Raw genomic sequence first — 24,110 nt, 5'->3', positions numbered from 1 at the left:
AGCAATAACTTAACTAGAGGCTCTCAAGAGTCTGTGTCGCTCACCTTGGTCTATGTGCATATTAACAACGGACACAGATAAATTCATGACAAAATGGTGTTTTGATGATGGAAATGTGTTTGTAGATCTTTCTTTACTGAACATTCTTGCGGGTGACTCAAATGCAATGCAGTTTCGGGCATAACTCTTTTAAAAATAATTGATACTAAATAATTACACTGTGATATAAATGTAAAATATGAGTTTTATAAAAATTAGTGAAGAATTGTACAAGTGAGAGCGTAAACAAGACTGGATGAACAATTCTACATGAGGATAAAGATACTTAAACGTTTGTTTGTGTTGAAAATAATAAACTCATCATAGATATCAGGACAACATTTTGTATATATGCCAGACGCGCATTTCGTCTACAAAAGACTCATCAGTGACGCTCGAAACCAAAAAAGTTTAAAAAAGCCAAATAAAGTACGAAGTTGAAGAGCATTGAGGACCAAAATTCCTAAAAGTTTTGCTAAATCCAGCTAAGGTAATCTATGCCTGAGGTAAAAAAGTCTTCGTATTTCAAAAATTCTAAATTTTGTAAACAGTTAATTTATAAATATAACCATATCAATGATAATTCATGTCAGCACAAAAAATACTGACTACTGGGCTGGTGATACCCTCGGGGAAATAAATCTCCACCAGCAGTGGCATCGACCTAGTGGTTGTAAATAAACTAATCATAGATATCAGGAAAAAGAATGCAATTGTATTTTTATTTAAAAGGAAAGCATGAATCTTCATAGCATATGCATAATGTTATTCGTACTATTTGCAAATCAGGATGTGTTGTTTTTCATAAAATATGATAATCCTAGAGATAAGCTACTTATATTTTGTTTGCATTGTTAAAAACTGCACAAATGTCCACTTTGTTATGCCCCAGCTACAATAGTAGAGGGGCATTATGTTTTCTGGTCTGTTGTACCGTTCGTCTGTCCGTTCATCCCTCACGTTAAAGTTTTTGGTCAAGGTAGTTTTTGATGAAGCTGCAGTCCAATCAACTTGAAACTTAGTGCACATATTCTTCATGATATGATCTTTCTAGTTTTAATGCCAAAAAAAATATATTTTTACCCAATTTCACGGTTCACTGAACATAGAAAATGGAAGTGCCAGTTTCAGGTTAAAGTTTTTGGTTAAGGTAGTTTTTGATGAAGTTGTTCTCAAATCAACTTGAAACTTAGTACACTATGATATGATCTTTCTAATTTTAATGCCAAATAAGATTTTTTATCCAATTTCACTGTCCATTGAACATGGAAAATGATAGTGCAAGTGTGGTGGGGCATCCGTGTACTTTGGACACATTCTTGTTTTGTAAATCAATTTACTTTCATTGCAATCAGTCTTTTCAAATACCTCTGGTTGTGTGTTTTTATAACATGTGAATGATCTAAAGATAAAGACAAAGATACTTAAACTTTTGTGTGTGTTAAATGAGCGAAATGAATAGCTTGCACTGGCTGTATTTACTACTCTAACTAATTACAGATTAAGCCTTCAAGAATTACCTTTCTTTGATTTTGTATCTTTTTCTGGAAATTTTCTGAACATGCTTTGATATCTGATTTTTTCACAGTATTTCCACTAACTGCTAAATCTGGCCATCCAGGAACTTAAAGGAGAGAAAGACAAATATACATTTTTGGACACAGTATAATCTGTTTCAATCTTTTTATTTAGAATTCAACCATCATTGCAAGGAAATGCCTTACAGTTGGGTGCAGACCAAGCATTACATGTAGACGGGCCGAAAAAAGTTAACTCAGCATTTACCTGCGTGCAGTTCAAGTAAACGCTGCGTTAACTGTGCATTTACTCCAAAATTTCAGTAGACATAAAAAGTAAATGGGCGTTTACTTTCGCGTTAACCTATGGTTAACTCATAATCAGCGCGTCTTCTAATTTTGTTAAGAGTAAACGGGCGTTAAATTCCACATGCACTTCTGCGTTAACGTGAAACTAGAGGCTCTCAAGAGCCTGTGTCGCTCACCTTGGTCTATGTGCATATTAAACAATGGACACAGATAAATTCATGACAAAATTGTGTTTTGGTGATCATGATGTGTTTGTAGATCTTACTTTACTGGATTCTTCTTGCTACAATTATCTCTATCTATAATGAACTTGACCCAGTAATTACAGTGGAAAATATATTCTAAAAATTTACAAAAATTTACAAAAATTTAAGAAAATTGTTAAAAAATGACTATAAAGGGCAATATTAAGGGGTAAACTGACAATTTTGGTCATGTTGACTTATTTGTAGATCTTACTTTGCTGAACATTATTGCTGCTAACAGTTTATCTCTATCTATTATAATATTCAAGATAATAACCAAAAACTGCTAATTTTCCTTAAAATTACTAATTCGGCGGCAGCAACCCAACAACAGGCTGTCTGTTTTGTCTGAAAAATTCAGGGCAGATAGATTTTGACCTGATAAACAATTTATCCCCTGTCAGATTTGCTCTAAATGCTTTGGTTTCAGAGATATAAGCCAAAATCTACATTTCGCCCCTATGTACTATTTTTAGCCATGACTGCAATCTTGGTTGGTTGGCAGGGTCACGCCACACATTTTTAAAATGAAATACCCAAATGATGATTGTGGCTAAGTTTGGTTAAATTTGGCTTTCAGAGGAGAAGATTTTTTAAAAGAATACTAAAATTTTAGAAAAATGGTTAAAAATTTACTATAAAGGGCAATAACTCCTTCAGGGGTAAACTGATAATTTTGGTCATGGAGACTTATTTTTAGATGTTACTTTGCTGAACAATTTTGCTGTTTACAATTTATCTCTATCTATAATAATATTCAAGATAATAAGCAAAAACTGCAAAATGTCCTTAAAATTGCTAATTCAGGGGCAGCAACCCAACAATGGGTTGTCCAATTTGTCTGAAAATTTCAGGGCAGATAAATTTTGACCTGATAACCGATTTTACACCATGTCAGATTTGTTCTAAATGCTTTGGTTTTAGAGTTATAAGCCAAAATCTACATTTTACCCCTATGTTCTATTTTTAGCCATGGTGGCCATCTTGGTTGGTTGGCCGGGTCACGCCACACAGTTTTTAAACAAGATACCCCAAAGATGATTGTGGCCAAGTTTGGAATAATTTGGCCCAGTTGTTTCAGAGGAGAAGATTTTTGTAAAAGATTACTAACATGTATGAAAAATGGTTAAAAATTGACTATAAAGGGCAATGACTCCTAAAGGGGTCAACTGATCATTTTGGTCATGTTGACTTATTTGTAAATCTTACTTTGCTAAACATGATTGCTGTTTACAGTTTATTGTTTGCCTAGTTCATTGACACACATGTTTTAATTCACAAAACTGCATGCATGTGATGTTTATTTATTCGCTACCAAAAATATATTTGTTATCTGTTCAATTGAAACACTGATTTAATTATAAAAAGTTTATTTTTGACAAAATATTTAGTATTGTTCCAATGAATTTGCAAGCTTTTGTAATTGTTTAGTTATAGAATACATTTATGAAGGCATTAATTTAAACATCAAATTTTTCAAGTTTTTATTTGTCAAACACCAAAAAAATGCAAAGTTTAATAGGAAAAATACTCGATCAGAAATCAAATTTTAACTTTTGAATCAGTGTTTACACGGCCGACCCTCGACTAACCGTGAGATTGGTCGGTTAATCTATATTAAGTATGCGGCTATATCGGCGGTTGGTCTGTTAATCGGGTTGGCTAAAGTCTGTTAATCAGGTGTTATAGAGAAAATCATTGAAAGTTCAGCATGTTTCATTGTATAACTTTCTTAATATATTTTCATCATAAAAAGTATTCATGTCTAACAAAACAATTCAATGTACTGAATTCAGTGGTGTAATTATTATTTTTCTAGCTTCGATGTACGATCTATAAAATGAAAAGGCGGGTTACTCATCAATAAATTTATACACATTTTACACAAATAAAATGTGCACAAAATGACACATTGGTTAAATTTACTTGCATTCAATATTTTGAACATCGAAAAAAACTAAGGCATTTTGTTTGTTAACCATATTGATATCATTGTGTGAAAAATCTACACGAAAATCTGTATTTTGGTGACATAAATCAATCTTTATTTAAAACCTGGTCTGTTAATGGGTCGGATGTATAAAACCCGGTCTGTTAATTGGTCTGTTAAGAGTTATGAATGGCAATAAAAGTATAACTTTATTGCTATATGGGGTGTTATCGGATCAAATGAGTAGGCTCAAGACGAGCGGCTAAAATATACGAAAACATTACATGAGCAATGAAACATTACATATACGGAAACAACACATGAAATTGAAAATTGATAAAAATGGTTTCAAAAAGTGTAATATTAATTTCATCCAAGAATGATCGCATATATCATGTTGATTCTGTTTAATTGTCATGAATGACACAAATTTGTCAACTTCATTGGTAACCTGTTTATAAATCAGAGATAAATGTCGTAATGTAACTAAACATCGTAAGTAAAATATATTGGGATGACAAAATATGAAAAATAAAGAAAGAATAATGAGTAAGATAAATAAAATGTAGAAAAAAATGACATAACAATTTAAAGAATACAGAAATAAACAATACCCCCAAATCCTGACCCTCATGGTATACACGAGAATCTGGATGGAAACGCAGAATATAGAATAATATATAAGGACATGCAGTAAAGAGTGATACATTGCTAAAAACGAGAGAAAAATAATACTTGTTTAAGAATACACACATGAAACACCAATGGCTGTTGAAACAGTAACGGATTGCGATGTACTTATATTGGTGACAAATTTTAGCAGTTTACATGCGGACAACTATGGTGGCAGGTTAATGTCATTTTGCGTTTTAGCGCTTTAGCGTTTTCGCCTTAAATATTCTATAGGGCTTTTTAAAAACGCGAAATTGCAATTTTGCCTTTCACGATTTCGCGTTTTCGCCCTATAGAATAGATAAGAAATGTTTTTACAAGTGCAAAATGTTCTATGATAGATATCATTTTGTCAGACACTTTTCTTTTTTTTATTTGGTTCTTATAACATGCCAAAAATCTGTATATTTAATAGAGTTTAACATTAAATTAAGCGTTTTACTCTTAACAGACGTATAACCAACCCGATTAACAGACCAATCGCCCATATAGCCGCATACTCAATATAGATTAAACGACAAATCTCTCGGTTAGCTGAGTGTCGGCCGTGGTTTATATCAAATTTGAAATGTATTATACAATATCACATGCAGTCTTTTAGTCCTTATTTGGAATTGGTACATGTTTTTTTCATCATTAAATTGTTTTATCAGGTAAATTAATCAGTTAGTGATAGATTTCTCTTGGGAAAAATGTATAGGTCTTGTTGAATAAAGTAAAAAGAGAACAAAAACTCTCAGACTTGTATTTGTTTGATAGGACAAAAGAACTTACAAAGGTTCAAATAGATAGGTTACTTTAACATGAATCTGTAGAAAAGTATCATTTCAGTTGCATCAAATATATATAGATATGTATAGCTGTTTTTTTTCAAATACACATTCTAACAAATGAATCATTCTGTAATATATATGAAGGATCTATCAAAATATAATCAGAGTCGCCTTGCTATAACAACATCTGACCAAATGTATTAATAAGTTTTAATATTGCAGTTTCATTTGTCCACATTAATTTTCATTGAACATATGTTTTAAATAAAGCTAGGCATTGACTATGTGTATCACTGCATCCTGAATCAAAGTGTTTATAATTCAATTCATTTTAAAAATATAAATACAGACTGTTCTATAGAATTAATTTTCTAAAGCATATCTAGCATTAGGTAAAGATTCAGTGTACAAGTACCTTTCATTGCAACAGCAGGAACATTTAACAACCCTGGAAAGAAGAACAAATCTTTTTGTACACTATGTTCAAGAATCATTACTTCAGCTACAGCCTTCTTTCCCTGATCAGGAACAACAGCATTGGTAAGACAAATATTAACCTGGAAAAAAATACAAAACTCATTTGCAAATTTTTTTTTTTATATTGTGTGGAAATTTCATTCCCATCTAAGCATACCATTAATGTGATTAATAATGAATATTCTATGGTTTTTTTCTGTAAATACAAGCATGGAAAAGATTATTATGCTCACTGTTCAGAGGTTGGAATAGGAGATCCCTGTCAGTGATATAAAATGTTGAGCTTGTGCCCATTCTTTCATCTTTGAATAGTAAAGTTTGCAGTCAATCGTACACAAATTAATGTAAAAATAGAGATGTATAATACACTTTAAAACCTCCGGCTAGTTCTCAGAAAAGTTTTCTCAAACTCTTGAGAAAATACAGCAAACAGCTGGCGTCTAAACAAAAATGTGCTCTAGTTCAGTGAAATTGGACGTCATACTAAACTCCAAAAATATAAATGAACTAAAATTTAAAATCATAATAGACTAGCAAAGTCCTGGGACTGCTGACTTGGGGAAGGCACAAAATGTGACGGTGTAAACATGTTTGAAAGTGAGATCTCAACCCTCCCTGTTGACCTCTAGCAAATGTAGAAAAAAACTAACACACAGCAATACATACAATAAAGCTCAGGGTTTTGTCTAATGGGTGATAATAAGCTCTCTGATTTTGCCTCCAGGTGTAGGATTTTCTTGCTTTTTTCTGCCCTTTGGTCGGGATGTGGTCTTGTTGAAACATTTCTCATTTCCATTCTAAATTTTTTTCAAAAAGATTAGGTCATATGGAACTTTTATTATCATCCATTTACCCAACATGTGTCACACAGACTAACAGACAGGTGGCATCATTGTGTATATAGCGGTGAGTTTGAGTTTGAACAAAGTTTTACATACCTACATTTGTCTTAGTAACTCAGTAGAAAATCTTTATGATACAGACATTTTTATTGGCCTAGATAAAAATACATACCTCATCCATCATTTCCATAAATGACTTTTCATGTGCCATTTTCTTAAAGACATGAATCAGTGCCTGTATGAAGTATGAACCATTCACTCCGTCTCCAATAATCCAAGGTCCCTTTTCTTCAATGAGAATACAGTCAAAACACAAAAATAACATTGAAAAGTGTTGTCTTTGAGCTTGCAACACCTTTGTCACAAGCATATTTTATTGTATACAGTTGTCGACTGGCCTATTTTTAAAGCAACTTGGCAGTATGGAATACATATTTAAGAAACAGATTGTAGAAGTGGTAAGACATTTTACAAATAATTAGTGTAAAAACTACAATGCTCAATTCTTCATAGAAAAGGCAGTTCATGATTGGTTGCTGACACTTGCTATTATAAGCTTGGTATCTTTGATAAATTTTTCTTTCATATGACAACATTTTGTTTAGATTTAAAGAAGGGAACTTCAATTAAATCTAACACAAATCTCTATCAGTTTCTTCAAATTAATTGTATATGTTATCCCCTGCTTTGTATGTTTCAAAATTAAACTTTGTAAGCCATCATTTATGTCCCTATTAATATATTTCTAATAACAAATATCCTTATTTTTTTCTAATTAAATAATACATGTAACAGACATTTTTTCAAACCTCAAGGTTCTTTTCTCTTCAAGAAGAAATTTTTGGTACGGTTTTAAGCTATGATAATTGTTAATATTAACCTAAACGGTACAAAATGTATAAAAATTAAAAAAAAAAAAACATGTAGATACATTATAAATGCTCTCAGTTTGTTTTGAAATTTCTGTCATATCACTTCTTTTCTACACCTTTTCTTACTGTAATTTGTTTTTACATATTTACATTTTCAAACAACATTGACAATTAGACAGTTGAATCATGTTTTGTGTATATGTACTCACCATTGTAATAAATTAAATATCAAATATGTAACTATTATATTAAGATTAAACTTATCATTTTGATTTACAATTCTTATATTTACAATGTTTCAAAATTTTCTGATGTATTAATTCAATCTATCTGCAGACAATAGTTCAAACTATGATGAGAATAATGTCAGCATTAATGGATTTTTTAAAATCTTTTTCCATATTTTTATCAGAAAGAAAAAGAAGCTGTTATGAGGAAGTCATAATTTCATCAACAAAAGAATCATCTGTGAACCTCTTATTAATCAGCTACAAAATATAAAGATGTATAACAATTCTGTGGAACCTAGTGTTTCGCCTAAATTTGCTGTAAGATGCAGGCTCAACAAAAATTACACTAGACAAGTGTTTCGTCTACAAAAGACGAATCAGTGATGAAAAAAAAAAGTTAAAAAGGCCAAATAAAGTACTAAGTTGAAGAACATTGAGGACCAAAATTCGTGAAAGTTTTGCCAAATAAGCTAAGGTAATCTATTCCTGAGGTAGAAAAGCCTTAGTATTTTAAAAATTCAACAGTTTTATTAACAGTTAATTTATAAATATGACCATATCAGTTTGATAATTCATGTCAGCACAGCAGCCTACTCAGGATTGGTGATACCCTCAGGGAATTAAAACTCCACCCGCGCCATCTTTTGATTGTAAGAAGATTCTAAATCACAATAATATTTCTGCATTCTGCACTCTTCCTTCTTTATATATATGTTAATGCATTTAAGCAGGGAGTTGAAAGTGGCTCACAGCATAACCCTGGCTAGGTTGATAGTATCAATAACAGCACTCATTAGGTTTTGTTCAAAGTAATTAAACGAGCAAACAATACATTAATAATGTCCAAACAAACAAAAGGTTAGCAGAACTTGGTCTTTGACAAATAAACATGCCTCATCCATAAACAGTCTTACATCATATTTTGCTGATGCATTATTTTCATATTTTAATTGCAAAAAGTTATAAAAAAAAAAAAAAAAAAAATCTAAAAAAAACCAAGGCTTTTTGATAAACATGTAGAATCCTTTGTTAAATTGTTTTCATTTATTTTTAAAGAGAAAGGTGATTATGTTATATGTATAAAAAAAAATCACGAAAAATCATATCCCATACATATTTCAATAACAAGCTAGGACATAGATCTTTAATGTTTTTTTCTGTTTTTTCGGCTTTTTCAATAACATTGTTCATTTACTATCAATCAATATAATTCATTTTAGCTTTTAAAAAGCATGCTATTTTGAAACAGAGTAACAAACATTCTAAATTTGAATTATGAAACTTTTAAAAGATGATCTGTTTTAATCTCATGTGAACCACCTAAAAAGTAATCTGGTACCAGTATTTGTTTCTATCAATTTTAAAAAGTAAAACAGTTTGATTATTTTCAATTGCAATGCAGACTATAAAATGTGAGCCAAGGCTCCATGTTGAAGGCCATACCTTGACCTTTAATGGTGTACTTTTATAAATTTTTATTTAGATGGAGAGTTGTCTCATAGGCACTCATACCACATCTTCCTATATCTATATAATATTTTATGACATCAAAACAACCTCTATTTATTTTGTTTGTCAATCATTTAAGACCTCCTTTCATATATTATCACTGGTCAAACGTAAAACTCTGTATGGGTTCTAACATGCATTTAAAAAGAGCTCCCTTTTAAATTTGTAGTTACCTATCAAGTTTCTCAATACAAAATGACAAACATATACACAGTAGCTCTTATATTATTTATATGATGTTTATGAAGTTTGTTGAGGAGAAAGCATTGTTTACTGTCATTATGTTGTATTACCTCGAGTTGCACCTTGGTTTTCGCAATGATCATGGATATTGCATAAAAATTAACATCTGAAACTCAGTAATAATTTAGACTGACATCCCTTCACATTTATTTATTTATTTCTATATTATCATGATACTTCAGGTAATTTAAAGGTTAATACCTGTCCTTGGTTGAGATGACACCACAAAAAGATCATCTGTATTCGGCTCTTTCGTGTAATAATGGAGACTAGCATTTGCAGCATCAAGGACATCGTGTGGGCATGTTTCTTCTTCAAAACAAGGAGAAAAGCATATTAAAGAGCTTCAATTACTAGTTGTGCCTATGCATTCCATTTTGTTTTCTAAAATTCAATCAATTAAAAACATGAACCTATAAGGAAATGCCTACATGTTTTGTCCCATATGCATTACAAATAAGATGGTATATGCTACATATACCTATGAACTTCTTAGGGCATATAACCCTCTCCAAATAATACTTTGTTTACAGCTTGAAGTTTCCAGTATTTAAGTTTTTTATAGTTTGCAAGGGAAAATAAATGTGCATTTGTGACAATGTGACAATGTTGAATAGCAATTTGTCATGCTATGATGTAACAGAAAGTTTCATATATAACAGAAAGTGACAATGATCAACAGATTTTTGTCTTGTAGTGAGCATTTTTTTAATGTAATTAAAAGAGATTTGTTGAACAGGAATGTGTCATGGGGGGTCAGCATATTTCAAATGTACCGTACACTAAATGACAATAAGAAGATTTTGATAATTAAACAAAGAAAATACGAGATAAAAGATTGCTTGCAATGATCTGATGATCATATATTTCCCCATTTTCAATATGCTTATCTATAGAAAGTGAGTTAAAAATGAGTACATTATTTTTAAAATAAAATAATAATTCTCATAAGTGTAAGGAGCCAAACAAATCATGCAATAGAATCATATATATATGCACCTTCAAAACTGTATGTTCTAATGATGACAATTTTTGGTTTGCCTTTAAAAGCTTTGGATTCCTTCATCATTGTAAATATTTCATCTTTATCAATTTTATTGCCATTCTTGTCATATATGTTTTCTGGTTCATATTCATATCCACCAGAGAAGAAAACTACAACTAAGCTATCAAAAGTTGAAACAACCCCATCTTTGTTGTTTAAATGACCATCAAGGAAGGTCTTCATATCCTGCAATTTAAATGATAACAAAAGATAAAGATATTTGGACTTAATATTTATGAAAAATAAAAAGTTTTTTGAATGTTTAGATAACATACTTTTACAGCACAATTAGGTAGGTAAATGTATTATCTTTGGTTAGCTTGCTTGCTTGCTGAACCTTGAAGTCATTATTATGTTAGGTAAACTAACCTCCTTTAAGAGTAGACTAATCCGATAGATAATACATATATCAATTTGTAAGACTAAACTACTCTAAAAGGAGAGTACTATAGTTAACCTTATAATGACCTCACAGTTCTGCTAATAAGCAAGCTAACCGAATATATTACCTTTAATTACACTCTTCTTTTTGCATTTTGCTGTAATGGTATTTTTAGTTCATTGGTAGTTAAACACTCTACATCCTTCTTCCACACAATCTAACCAAACGGAAAATTTCTAATCTATGTATTTGTCTTGTGAATAATTGAATTGCAGATTTACTTATTTCAATTCATGTGAATCCTTTTTCTGTTTTGAATAACATAAATTTGGTTAATATACTTATACTGAAACTGAGATGAAATAAACATTTTTTCTTTATTAATACATGTGTAGGTTTTGTCAATAATAAGTGTATTGACAAGTTATTGATATTCATCTGGGTACCAATTAAACCCTCTCATAAAGCATGAGTTTTGGCTAACCATTAAACCAGGTTTAGCCCTCCATTTTTCCATAAAATGTCCTGTACCAAGTCAGGAATATGGCAGTTGTTAACAAATATTTCGTGTCTATGTATGTTGGTGTTTGTTTTTGTAATTATCCTGACAAGTATCATTATACACAAAACTCATTTGAAACTTAAATATCAGACCATAACTGTGTTTGTATGTACTTTTTTTACACAGTACATATTTATTTTCACGTATTGAGGGGAAGGTATATTTTCGCGAAAAAATATATACACACGAACATAACTACAATGATCATGCAATTTATGTGCAATGTTTGTTGTTCTCAACTAGCAGTGACTTAGTATGAAAATTGTATGCATCATGGAGGCTTTATTGATACAAAAAGAAGAAGAACAGCAATAACAGTGCTGTTCAAATGCATTATTTTTCTCAGGTTTTGTTGGGTAAAGGTATACACACTTTCCCTTTTTTCAATGATTAAATCAAATCCTAATATATTTTGTAACTGAGTCTAATATGTCGAACTCAAATCAGTCCATGGCCATTTCAATTAATTTTTTAATCTAAATTTGATAAAACTAAAATTTGCAAAATGATCATGATGATGTTATGTCTTTGGCAACTGAAAAAAGTTGACCTCATATGTGTGTTTCTGTCATCAAATGATGTCACTGGGGATATAAATAACCTAATGTAAATGCCCAAACCATGATCCAATGAAAACAAAACTACAGCTGCCATGAATTTAAAATTAAAATATATTTTAGCTGAAAATATATAGAACATTATCAAACACACATACCTCTCCTGAAACATCTCTTGTCATATCAGCTGCTTTTGACTCATACTTCATATGTGTAAATAGCTGCCCAATAGCTGTTTTGTCAAAGTCCACACAACTTCTGCACTTATTTTCACATTGCATGTTCTTGGTCGGGGAATCATTTACTGATTTTGCACCTGTATTCTCATCTGTTGTTGTACCTTTCAGATTTGCTATACTTAGAAATTTTCCTTTCTTTTTGCCTGTCATATGGTAAACCTAAAGGCAAAGCAAACAAGGACTATATTTAAGTGAACTGAACAAAATTATGTATCCCAACCCCTCAATACTGTTAGATAATAGTATATTGAAGTAATTTAATTCTTTAGTCTGTCCCTTTAGGCAACTGTAATCCACAGAATGATGCCACAATGAAAAAATTTCAAGAAGAATAAAATTCAAAAGTTCTGGACTGCATACTATCTGATTACCATGATTACTAGTCTTTAGTGTTATTTCAATATTGTTTGTTTCCTCATACCTTAAATTCCCTTATTCTATTTTTTAAAAATAACAATTTCTGAGACATAAAATGAACAATATAAAACCAAAACTGTAACTGCTAGTAGTATACCTTCCATTAACTTATTTAGAAGTAAATATGCATTTATTTTCGTGCAACATTTTTTGCCTTTTTATTTCATGTGTTTTCATGCTTTGACGTTTTATTTCTCGTTTTCTCGTATCTACAGGTTCGACGTGCATGCTTCCTGTTTCCCCTTCTTTAGGATCCATTTTTCCTGTCGGTACTCTTAATTTCTCGTGTTTGTCTCACATTTGATTAAAAAATTGTATGGGACTAAATTAAAAGTCAGTCTGGAGATTGATTCAAATTATGTATTCCCAGGATATTAATTGCTATCAACTTATGAATAGTATTTTTCTTTCAAATCAGTTGCAACTAGCGGACACTAAAAGGTGACTGCAGGTTCCTCATGTTCATTAATAATGACTGCAGGATCTCCGTGAATGGCTGACAATTAACCTCTATTACTTTTTTCTTGATGGATATTCACGATTTTATTCCTCTTGTTCTGTTTTTTTCAATTTTAATTCTCCGTGCAACCTTTTTGTGATTTTTATTTCACATGTTTCCGTGTTCAGAGCCCCCTTTTCCAACCCTCATGTAGGATTTGAATCAATGAACATAATCAATATATTTTTTTTATCAATTTCATAATTCATAAAAATAAAATATGAATAAAACAATGAAACTTCACTTTTTTTTTTTTTAAATAAGGAAACAATTGATATTTATAATCAGACTGCCCATAAAAATGAATTTCATCAGGAAATAATTAGGTTTATCTATTGAACTTCCAACTCAATATAATATTTGATGTTCCATTAATGTATTAAAATAAACACATCATAGATACCATGCAGGATTAAATTTTGTATTTACGCTAGATGCAGGTTGCGTCTACAAAAGAATCATCAGTGACTCTCAAAATCCAGCAAAGCAAATTGAAATATCAGATTTTAATCAGATTTCTTCCTACTAATAAATCACACACAATTAAACTTGAAAATAAGAGAAACTTTGAAAAATGAAGAAGAAAAAAAACAGCCAGATAAGGCCACAATTAAAAATATTTTGGTTTGCCCAAACCCTACCCAAAGGTTGATACAGTGGGTAGGTAGGTAGGCAAGAGAAATTGAAGTATCAGGTGTTTATTAGTCTTCATGCTTATCTGATAAAAAAAAACTTCTTCAAATCAGGACAATAAAAGAATTTGAGTAGGCAGCTTTTTTCTGGGTAGGTAGCGTTTGGGCAAACAAACCTATTCTTTTTTATGGCCTAATACTGTAGTTGCTGAATATGACACACCTGAACACTCAATATAAAAAAGAAGATGTGGTATGATTGCCAATGAGACAACAACTCTCCACAAAAGACAAAATGACACAGAAATTAACAACTATAGGTCACCAAATAGCATTCAACAATGAGCAAAGCCCATACCGCATAGTCAGCTATAAAAGACCCAGAATTGACAATGTAGAACAATTCAAACGATAAAACTAACAGCCTAAACATGTTTCTAATACTAATTGGCGACTAGAAGTTCTCTGGACATGCTGGAGAAAAATATGACCAAAATATTTTGTACATTTAAACAAGATGTAGCTGTCAAACAACTTAAATTCATTTCTCTCAACTTTTAAAGTTACAGCTTTTTATGATAATTAATTTTACTATTCCAAAGTTACCGGTCTTTTTTCACAAATCTTTTTGAATGCTTCTTCAGTACATTTTGTTATGTCACGTTTCTGAACCACTACCGATCTTTTCTTTAAATCAGGCCAACCTTCAGGATCTACAAGTAAAATACATGAACAGAATGTTACTCATACCATATAGGAAACATTGAGTTCTATAACCCCCTTATAAAAATGGCTGGATCTGCCCCTGTTATTTATACAGCATACTAAGGGTGATAAGCCTAATAATTTCTAATGTTGAAAATTAGTTACTGTAACATCCTGCAATATTAAAATTCACAGTAAATGAAACAATTAATTCATACACTTAACATGACATATACCTTGTTTATTTTCAGATTCTGATTTTTTGGTTCCCTCTGGTTTTTCTGAATGCTCTTGTTTTGTCTCTTGTGTGGCTTCATCGCCATCTTTGGGCTTTGATAAACCATTATCTATTTTTCTAGAACTTTGTCCATTACTTTTTGAACTATTCGTCTCTAAGTGATTGGCAACTTCTCCATTTCCTGTTTCATCAAGGGCATTAATAAAACTTTCATAAGCTTTCCTTCCTCTCCGTGGTAAGATAGATAAAAGTTCTCTGGTCTGTCCAGTAGGCCTTGGCTTTTTATGCTGTAAAAATAAAAATTATGTGTGAAACTCATTTTATGTCATCTATGATCTTTATATGTCAGAGCTGTCAAGTTTCATGCAATTAGCATAATATTTAACGAATTTTCATTCTTATTTGACATCCTTTTCCTGATTTATTGTTTTTTCTCTTTGATTTTTACAATTTTGGTAAAATCTGCACAGGGCCGTTTACTTCATGAAAAGTTGTCAGTACTAGTGCTGTGTATATATATTGTAGGGTAGTAGGTAACCCATGTAAATGTGAAGATAATAATAGCATTTTTATTACTGTAAATTCAGAACTTATTGCAAGGTTTTTATTAATTATGCGAAAAATGCTACAGAGTTGTAAATGCAATAGTAATTCAGAAATTATTGCCAAGTTTGTATTAAGGTGAAAAATGCGACAGAGTTGTAAACGCAATAATTTAATCTTACATTTTAAAATATTTTATATGAATTAAACAGGATATTACTAAAAATCATAAAAACTAAAATTGCATTTAAGTCTTAAATTACAAAATCACAATAATAAATGCACGCAATAATTTCTGAATTTACAGCATTTTACCGTTATAATATTGTTTAAACTTGGACAAATGTTGGAGATATCTTCTATTTTATATACCACTTCCTAATCTCTTGACTTAAGTTTATTTCAATACATGTTGCAGAACTTTGTCTAAACACTTATATAATTATGGTGTTTTGTTGTGATGATTTTTTTGGTGTTATAACTTATGATGATCTTAAAGGACAATGTTATTATATATTGAAAGATAACTCCTTAAAATACCCTGTACATGTATTACATCATCCAAAAGGTGGTAAAACCAAAATGGATCATCATAAAATTAAGAAAGGAAATGGTGAATATGTCAAAGCGACAACCACCCGACCATAGAGCAAACAACAGCCGAAGGCAACCAATGGGTCTTCAATGTAGCGAGAATTCCCGCACCCGTAGGTGTCCTTCAGCTGGCCCCTAAAATATGCATAATAGTACAGTGATAATGGACGTCATACTAAACTCCGAATAATACACAAGAAACTAAAATTTAAAATCATACAAGACTAACAAAGGCCAGAGGCTCCTGACTTGGGACAGGCGCAAAATTGCGGCGGGGTTAAACATGTTTATGAGATCTCAACCCTCCCCCTATACCTCTAGCCAATGTAGAAAAGTAAAAGAATAACAATACGCACATTAAAATTCAGTTCAAGAGAAGTCCGAGTCTGATGTCAAAATATGTAACAAAAGAAAATAAATAAAATGACAATAATACATAAATAACAACAGACTACTAGCAGTTAACTGACATGCCAGCTCCAGACCTCAATTAAACTGATTGAAAGATTATGTCTTCATCATATGAATATCAGGTACAATCCCTCCCGTTAGGGGTTTAGTATCATACTATCATAAAATATATGAGAAGAACATAACCCGTGTCATGCCAACAACTGTTTTTTTTAAAGAAATAAATGTGTTTAGTTCCGATGCAAAGACCCTATCAGTGAATCAATGTTAAAGCCAGGAGAGATCATATATAAAAAAAGAAGTACAAACTTAAATTTTTATCCCCTGCAAATGTATAAGCATGACAAACTGAATAAGATCATCAAACATAGTTAAAAACAAAAACAATATACAAACAAAAAAACAACAAAAAAACACATTAATAATTGCAAAAAAGATCAGGCAAATATATCATATATACATTGATATATATATCATGTGTATACCATTATAATAAAAATGTCCCTTTTCCTGAATGAATTAAAACTGGGGGATTGTTATAGCGTCATACAGGTATATGTTTCCTGTGAATATTAAAAATGTCTTAAGTTTTTAATTAAAGCTTCAAGATACATGTATAATTCCATATATGCCCATGTACAAATATAATGCATGACCCAAAAGTCGCAGGACAAAATGTCACTATTAAGTTTATATATAATAAATACAACATACATGTACATGTTTATACTTATCTAATCATATTAATATAGCATATTATATATCCTGTATATCATACATCAAATAATGACTAGTTTTCTAAATTATTTTTGTATTAGTTTTTAACTTTTAAACTACATGAATCATGAGTGTTATGAAAACAATATGACAAACCTTAATTGAATCCATCATCCCTGATGTCAGTATATCATCGCTAACCAAATGATCACATATTTCTTCCACATTATGCAGATTTTTTATAAGGTAGGCAAAATTAGTCTGCAGAATATTTCTGTGTTTCTGTTCCATCTTCTTGATGTTATTCTGTAGAAAAACAATTAGGATTAGCAATGATTCATGAAACAATTGTGTTTGTTTAAGCAAATTTGTTTAAATTATTTCCTTAACAACAAGAACGAAAAGCATCCATGGCATCTACATGTACATGATGTATAGTTGCTATACAACAGTTTGAAGTTCTGGGACTTTTAATAAATAACCTCAATTTTGTTAATTTCCATGAGTTTATTATATTTGATATCAAACATTTTCTTCCAAATTATCTGTTACTCCAAATAGATAAAACTGCATTACTAGGTAAATACTTTCGCACACAATTTTTATTCAAATTCTAGTTGAATGATTGGATATTTTTTATATACATGTATATGATAAAAAAAAATGTGATATACTTTTTTTTTTTTATCAATTTGAGGATTAATTATTAAATGTTAATTATGTATGATTACTGCTAGAATTGGTATTTATATACAGCTAAATTTGGTATTTTTGTTGTGTGTTTGGAATTCATGATTGTTGTATTTACTTGCTTTGGTGTAAATTATGCATGTTACAGATTTAGCTTGGTCATGTTGATATGAGTAAAACATTGAATTTTTTAAATGAACAACACGAAAGATAATTGTAACAGCTTGGCCGCTTTGATCTCACTTTATTTTGAAACATTGAAAATAAAATATTTATAGCAATACACTAACCAAAACATAATTTTAGATTTATTCAGCACAAAATAAATGTGCAGGGTGAGAACGGACTTTGGGTGCGAATGTTTATGGTGCTATATATAAAATTGAAATGGGTGAACAGATCCTGATTTCATGAGCCACTCCATATTTTTTAGCGTTACTTTCTCTGAGGTCGAATGAACATAAGAGATGGATCTGTTATTTACACTTGGACAGAGAAAGAGTTAATGCACTACACTCATCAACCCCTTGATCATGATGATAATGTTACCATTGTGTTCCATACTCTCCTGTACAGTTTATCAGGGAACCCCTTGATCATGATGATAATGTTACCATTGTGTTCCATACTCTCCTGTACAGTTTATCAGGGAACCCCTTGATCATGATGATAATGTTACCATTGTGTTCCATACTCTCCTGTACAGATTATCAGGGAACCCCTTGATCATGATGATAATGTTACCATTGTGTTCCATACTCTCCTGTACAGTTTATCAGGGAACCCCTTGATCATGATGATAATGTTACCATTGTGTTCCATACTCTCCTGTACAGTTTATCATTGGACAGAGAAAGAGTTAATGCACTACACTCATCAACCCCTTGATCATGATGATAATGTTACCATTGTGTTCCATACTCTCCTGTACAGTTTATCAGGGGAAAGGGACATTCAAAATCATAAGGTTAAGAAATTAGTTAAAAATAAACTGAAAATTAAAGCATTGGCTAAAACAGAGCTCTATATCTAACCCTCGATTTTGAATTAAACAGATCTGTGTAGACTGTTTTTTTGACTATGACATGTTTGAAGTCAATAAAAGAAGATGTTTCTCAGGTGTTAAAGAGTGTTCAAAATGTGGTGGTGCAAAAATTTTGATCGCTAAAATTTAAAAAGGACCAAGGCTATTTTTGTAATTGAGATATAAGTAGACCAGGGTCCTACTAAAAAGCGCCTGGGAGCACATGGGTGAATAAAAAGCGCCCGGGGAAAAGAAAAAGCGCCTGGGGGAAAAGAAAAGGCCCCTGTGGAAAATATATAGATATTGAATTGGCATGAGACAACTTTGTGTCAATGAAATTAGTTATGCACATTGATTTTTTTTAAATGTTAGACAAGTATTTTGCAAATTCAGATAATAGACATTAAATTTGGTAATAAAGCACAAAAACAAGTATGACTGTTTCAATTTTAACAATAATATATGAATACATTATTTAAGAACGATTAAAGTGCATGACACGCACATGTATATCAGCATCAGAAATTAAAAGAATTATACTATGCATGTTAAAAGCAGGTGTTTGGTATAAAACAAATAACATTGAATCACCGATAAGCAGCTGTGATTTTAATAAACAGTTTTGGTTTTATAAAAGAAAAAATATATTTTACAATTTTTATGGTATATTCCACAACATTTGCACAAGGCCAGAATATCATATTTGCTTTAGCAGTGGAGTTAACTTTTCTTTTCTTAAGCCACGGTCACAACAAGTCGTACATTTTTTTGTCGTGGAAGATCTTTGGAATAGTTGTCATGCAAACTGTGAAAAAAATATTTGGAGTGGTCACATCAGCTACAACATGTCCACGATGGTTCCACGATGGGTACACTACAGAAAAAAAAATGTAATTGTACTGTTGTAAGTTTGTCAACAGTTGTGTGACAATCGTGAGTTGTTTGGGGCTTTTTTCAGGTTTTCATGTCATGGGATGCGCATGTAACTACATGTAGTGTCACTGTCTTGCCGCTGTCATACAACATTAGTGGGTCACTTTTGAATCACGCTTAAATCCAAACTACTACTAAATAAACATGATAAAGAAGGTCTGATTTATTGTGTGCCATTTGCTTCCAATATTATAAGTGTCATTTAATATAAGTTTGGTTCAGGAAAAACGATGTTTTTTGTCTCAGTTAATATATCATAATTGTTCAGCGAATTTTAACCAGGATGCCCCTGAAAAGAAAAATTAACAAAAGAAAGGTGGTAGCAACGCTAACAGGACCATATTTTTCAATTTTTGGAGTGCGGCAAGGTGCCTTTTTAGCAAGGCCATGTGTAACGTTCTGGTGGAAAAGCCCGTACGAAATTATAAGGCGTATTACGCCTGGAAATAAGGCGTAAACCAGGCGTAAGTGGTAGTTACGTGTCTAGATCCAAGCGTAAGGGAGCAGGAAACGTAAATTTGTAGTCCTTACGGGCGTAGAAAAAAGCAGTTAACCTGGCGTAAGTTTTCTTACGGGCGTAAATTGAAATAGGCAAGACGTAAATTTTCTTACGGGCGTAAAACTGTTGGTATGGTGTAAATAGAAATACCCATAATGCTTTGTTTAAAGGATCATGGGATTTTTTTTTCAAAATTTGGCTCTTTGGTTTTAGTGTGTAAAGGTTGGACACATGGCAGCTTCATATATTCAGGGATAATTTGCTTGTTTTGTGCTTTTTGGAAGAATCTGAAATTGGAAATACTGAATCTAATAAATAAATGAAAATTGTGAAATAAAAGGAAAGTAGTTATGCATGGTAAATAATAATAATGTGAGTATAACTAAGTTATTTAAAAGTATTATGTTCTATCAGAATTTTTGAAATCCCAAAACCTTTATCCTTGGATAAATAACATTAAAATCTTTTACTTAAAGTTAAATTGCAGTATTATCATTTATAAATTAGTTCAAAAGACAATAATTTTCAAAAACAACTTAGTTAAAATGCTATTTCAAGAAAAAATAGTTGTTATAATTCTGATTTAAACTTAAACTTATTTGAGCCATTGTCTGCATAAAATGTATTTATTTCTATATTAGCTTCTTCAATGGTTAATATTTCAAGTTTTTTGTCAAACAATAAGAAATAAAAGCAACAGTATAGAAGTTTGTATCAATACACAAAAGTACACAGCTTAGGGTTAATACACTGAACTAAAATAAGTGTAGTATTATGTAAGGATATTACGCCTGGTTTATTTATTGACCAGGCGTACTCATTTGCATATTACGCCTATTTTTTTGTGAACCAGGCGTACTCATTTAAATATTACGCCTAATTTTACGCCTGGTTTACGCCTAATTTACGCCTGGTTTACGCCTGGTTGACGCCTGGACATGCATTCAGTAAACACTGCAATGCCGCCAGGATAAAGTATGATTTTTACGCCTGGTTTCCGTGTCATATACGGGCGTCACAGTTCGTACAGGAGCCATCCTCTATGAAAAGCAGACAGTATGTTTTTCCAAACATTCATTCCCGCCAATTGTATTCTTCTAAATAAAACAAATATGTTGCACGACAAATGTACTACTGTCCTACGACAGACAATCAATATTGTGCGAACATCGTATGAAATTTGGTATTTGTGAGACAATTGTGCGACAGTCATCATGATTGTCGTATGACAGTCCTGCTACAGTCGTACGATTGTTTTACTAAAATTGTATATGTTGATACAAACGAAAATGTTTTTTTTACACGACAGTTATAATATTATTATTTTATTCTCCCGGGCGCTTTATTTTCTTCCCAGGGCGCCCTTTTTTTTCTCCAGGCGCTTTTTCTTTTCCAGGGCGCTTTTTAGTAGTACCAGTGAACCAGCAGATAGATTTACTCAAGGACTAACAGGGGAAACTATTTTATAACATCAGGGCTGCCAAGTCTCACGCATTTAGCGTGAGACTCAATCGTGTTCATGCTTTTTTTGTGGCATTTTCCTTTGATCTATTGTTTTTTTCTCTTTGATATTTTAAATTTTGGCCAAATCTCACACATTTGCTTCATGAAAGGTTGGCAGAACTGTAACAATCTACATGTTCTTATAAGAATCCAGTCTACAGCAAGGAAGAAGAAAACGATTTTAAGAACGCTGCAGTATTTTTTTTATTGTAAGTCAGCAATCAAATTAACAAACGAAAGCTTATTCAGAGGTCATTATATTATGTTCTTAGAAATTACATTTAAGTATCAATTTTTATCATTCATGTCATTGTTGTCTAATTTTGATGTTATAATAAATCTAACAAGATAACATTAAAGATACTAATTAATGTGCACCCCATGTAACCAGTTCATTATTTTGTCTTAAATCTCCCCCTACCAACCTTTCATACAAATAGAACTAGTTCTTTTCTCTTTAAAACCCTTGTTCCTAGAACTGATCAGATAATTTTTTTGTTTGGGGTATTTCCCCGAATTTTACCTAAAACTGGTATCAACTCTATGTATTACATTTTCTTGCTATCGATTAAATCGTACGGAAACCAGTCTACTTTCGTTTTTGTAGTTTCGACTAACTACCAAACTCAAACTAAAGAAAATAGTAGCCTACAACGTAACAAATTAATACATTATGATTATAGACAATTTTATAAAATGTCAATATCTTTATTTTATAGTCAAAGCTTTTATATTTTTTATGTTACTCTTTTCAATGAGCTGAATTATTTCATTAGAAAACACGATATTGATAGGTTTAACCTGTAGGCGACGGAGAATGGCCGCCGCGATGCAGATCGAGACATATTTCTTGTCGATTCTATCTTCACAAAGAGATGAGGATCTCGATAGGTTTACATTATAGAGATTAATAACAAAAAAATAATAAATAGAGAAAAATGAATCAAAAATTTAAAGAATAGAAAATAGCGGTGTGCCGAAGTATAACTTGAAGATGACTGACTGTTAAAAATAAAAGAATAAGGTTTATAACTAAAAATACTCGGATTGCAGCCTTATAATAAACTTAGGATTTATAAAGATTTAAATCCTTGTCTCACTATTTTAATCCTTGAAAGAACGATACGTTTTTTTTTTTTTTAATTTTTGTTATAGGCTTCAGTTTCAAAAATGAAAGTTAAGTACCTTGTGTTATATTAAGGTATATAGGGGAGAACATTCTGAGACAAGTGCCTGTGATCATACGACATCTTTTTTTTTTTTATATATTAGCTCATCGGATCGATACAAAACAGAAAGAAAACAAAACATCTAACAAAAACAAAGTTCGAACGTGACAAGGAATGTATACTTTCCTTGACAAAAAGACACTATCAGTTCATGACGAGCGTGTACGGCACCTAAATGGTGAATGGTTAGAACACCACCTCAATACTGTTCTATTCTTAACAAGCTTAATATATCATGACCAAACGAAAAATTGAGTTCAAAATCCTAGATTGGAAAAAAAATAGATTCTGCCAGTATAGTTGCCTCCGTTCACCTAGTTTAAAAGTAGAGGGAGAATCAATATAGAAAACAAAATATCTGTAAACAGCTATACTATTATCATTTCAGACGAAAATCAAATGCGTTTTAAACATGTTCAAACATGCGTTTTGTTTTAAAATTGTGCACCTCACTTTGAAATTTTAACAAGTACGTGTATGTAATTCATTTTATTTGTCAATACTCTAGTTCAGGGAAAGCTTGTTCGCGACCTAGAATTCTGAGTGGGTCAAGCGTTTAATTAAAATTCATGCGAGAATATGCGAGATTTGGATAAACTGAGGGCAAAGTCATATATGGTACACATCAATATAATAGGCGTTTATTATGACGCCTGCCGCTTTCCCGTTTACCTGTGAAGTCATTGAGTGTCATCTGTTTTTTGTTTGTTTATGTTTATGTTTAATAAAGTAAAATAAATAATGTTTTGAAAAATTTCGGGACATAGTGTTTAAAAATTACGGGAGAAAATTGGAAAAGAAATTTGAAATTACTGCTTGCAAATAACCAAAACGAAATGTTTGATAAAGAATTAAGGAACGAGGTCCTTCAAGTCCCTGGAAGCTGTTAAGAACTTTGAAGAAGTTTATGTGCAGAAATATATTTTTTTGTCGATTGAGAATAATTTCCGGAAACATGCATATGCTGGCGTAATGGCATTAATTGCCAAAACAGTATATCATACAATGGTGACACTACATTATTTATTCTCTT

At 31.4% G+C, this 24,110-nt stretch overlaps 1 protein-coding gene across 1 annotated transcript in view; it reads right to left on the bottom strand.

The window, feature by feature from the left end:
• LOC143056749 (caspase-2-like) overlaps positions 1 to 22,382 on the bottom strand; it is a 34,095-nt gene extending 11,713 nt beyond the window's left edge. The window contains exons 1-10 of the mRNA XM_076229898.1: positions 22,274 to 22,382; positions 17,356 to 17,505; positions 14,933 to 15,221; positions 14,598 to 14,704; positions 12,363 to 12,602; positions 10,658 to 10,889; positions 9,860 to 9,970; positions 6,977 to 7,092; positions 5,901 to 6,042; positions 1,560 to 1,663 (exon numbers count right to left, since the gene is read on the bottom strand). Coding sequence (XP_076086013.1) covers positions 1,560 to 1,663; positions 5,901 to 6,042; positions 6,977 to 7,092; positions 9,860 to 9,970; positions 10,658 to 10,889; positions 12,363 to 12,602; positions 14,598 to 14,704; positions 14,933 to 15,221; positions 17,356 to 17,490 — 1,476 coding nt within the window. The 5' untranslated portion in view covers positions 17,491 to 17,505; positions 22,274 to 22,382. The remainder of the gene's footprint in view (positions 1 to 1,559; positions 1,664 to 5,900; positions 6,043 to 6,976; positions 7,093 to 9,859; positions 9,971 to 10,657; positions 10,890 to 12,362; positions 12,603 to 14,597; positions 14,705 to 14,932; positions 15,222 to 17,355; positions 17,506 to 22,273) is intronic.
• Positions 22,383 to 24,110: the final 1,728 nt, after the last annotated feature.

The sequence above is a fragment of the Mytilus galloprovincialis genome, chromosome 13 (genome assembly GCF_965363235.1).
Source record: "Mytilus galloprovincialis chromosome 13, xbMytGall1.hap1.1, whole genome shotgun sequence".
In the NCBI taxonomy this organism is placed as follows: Eukaryota; Metazoa; Mollusca; class Bivalvia; order Mytilida; family Mytilidae; genus Mytilus; species Mytilus galloprovincialis.
This window is presented reverse-complemented; position numbering and strand designations above follow the sequence as displayed.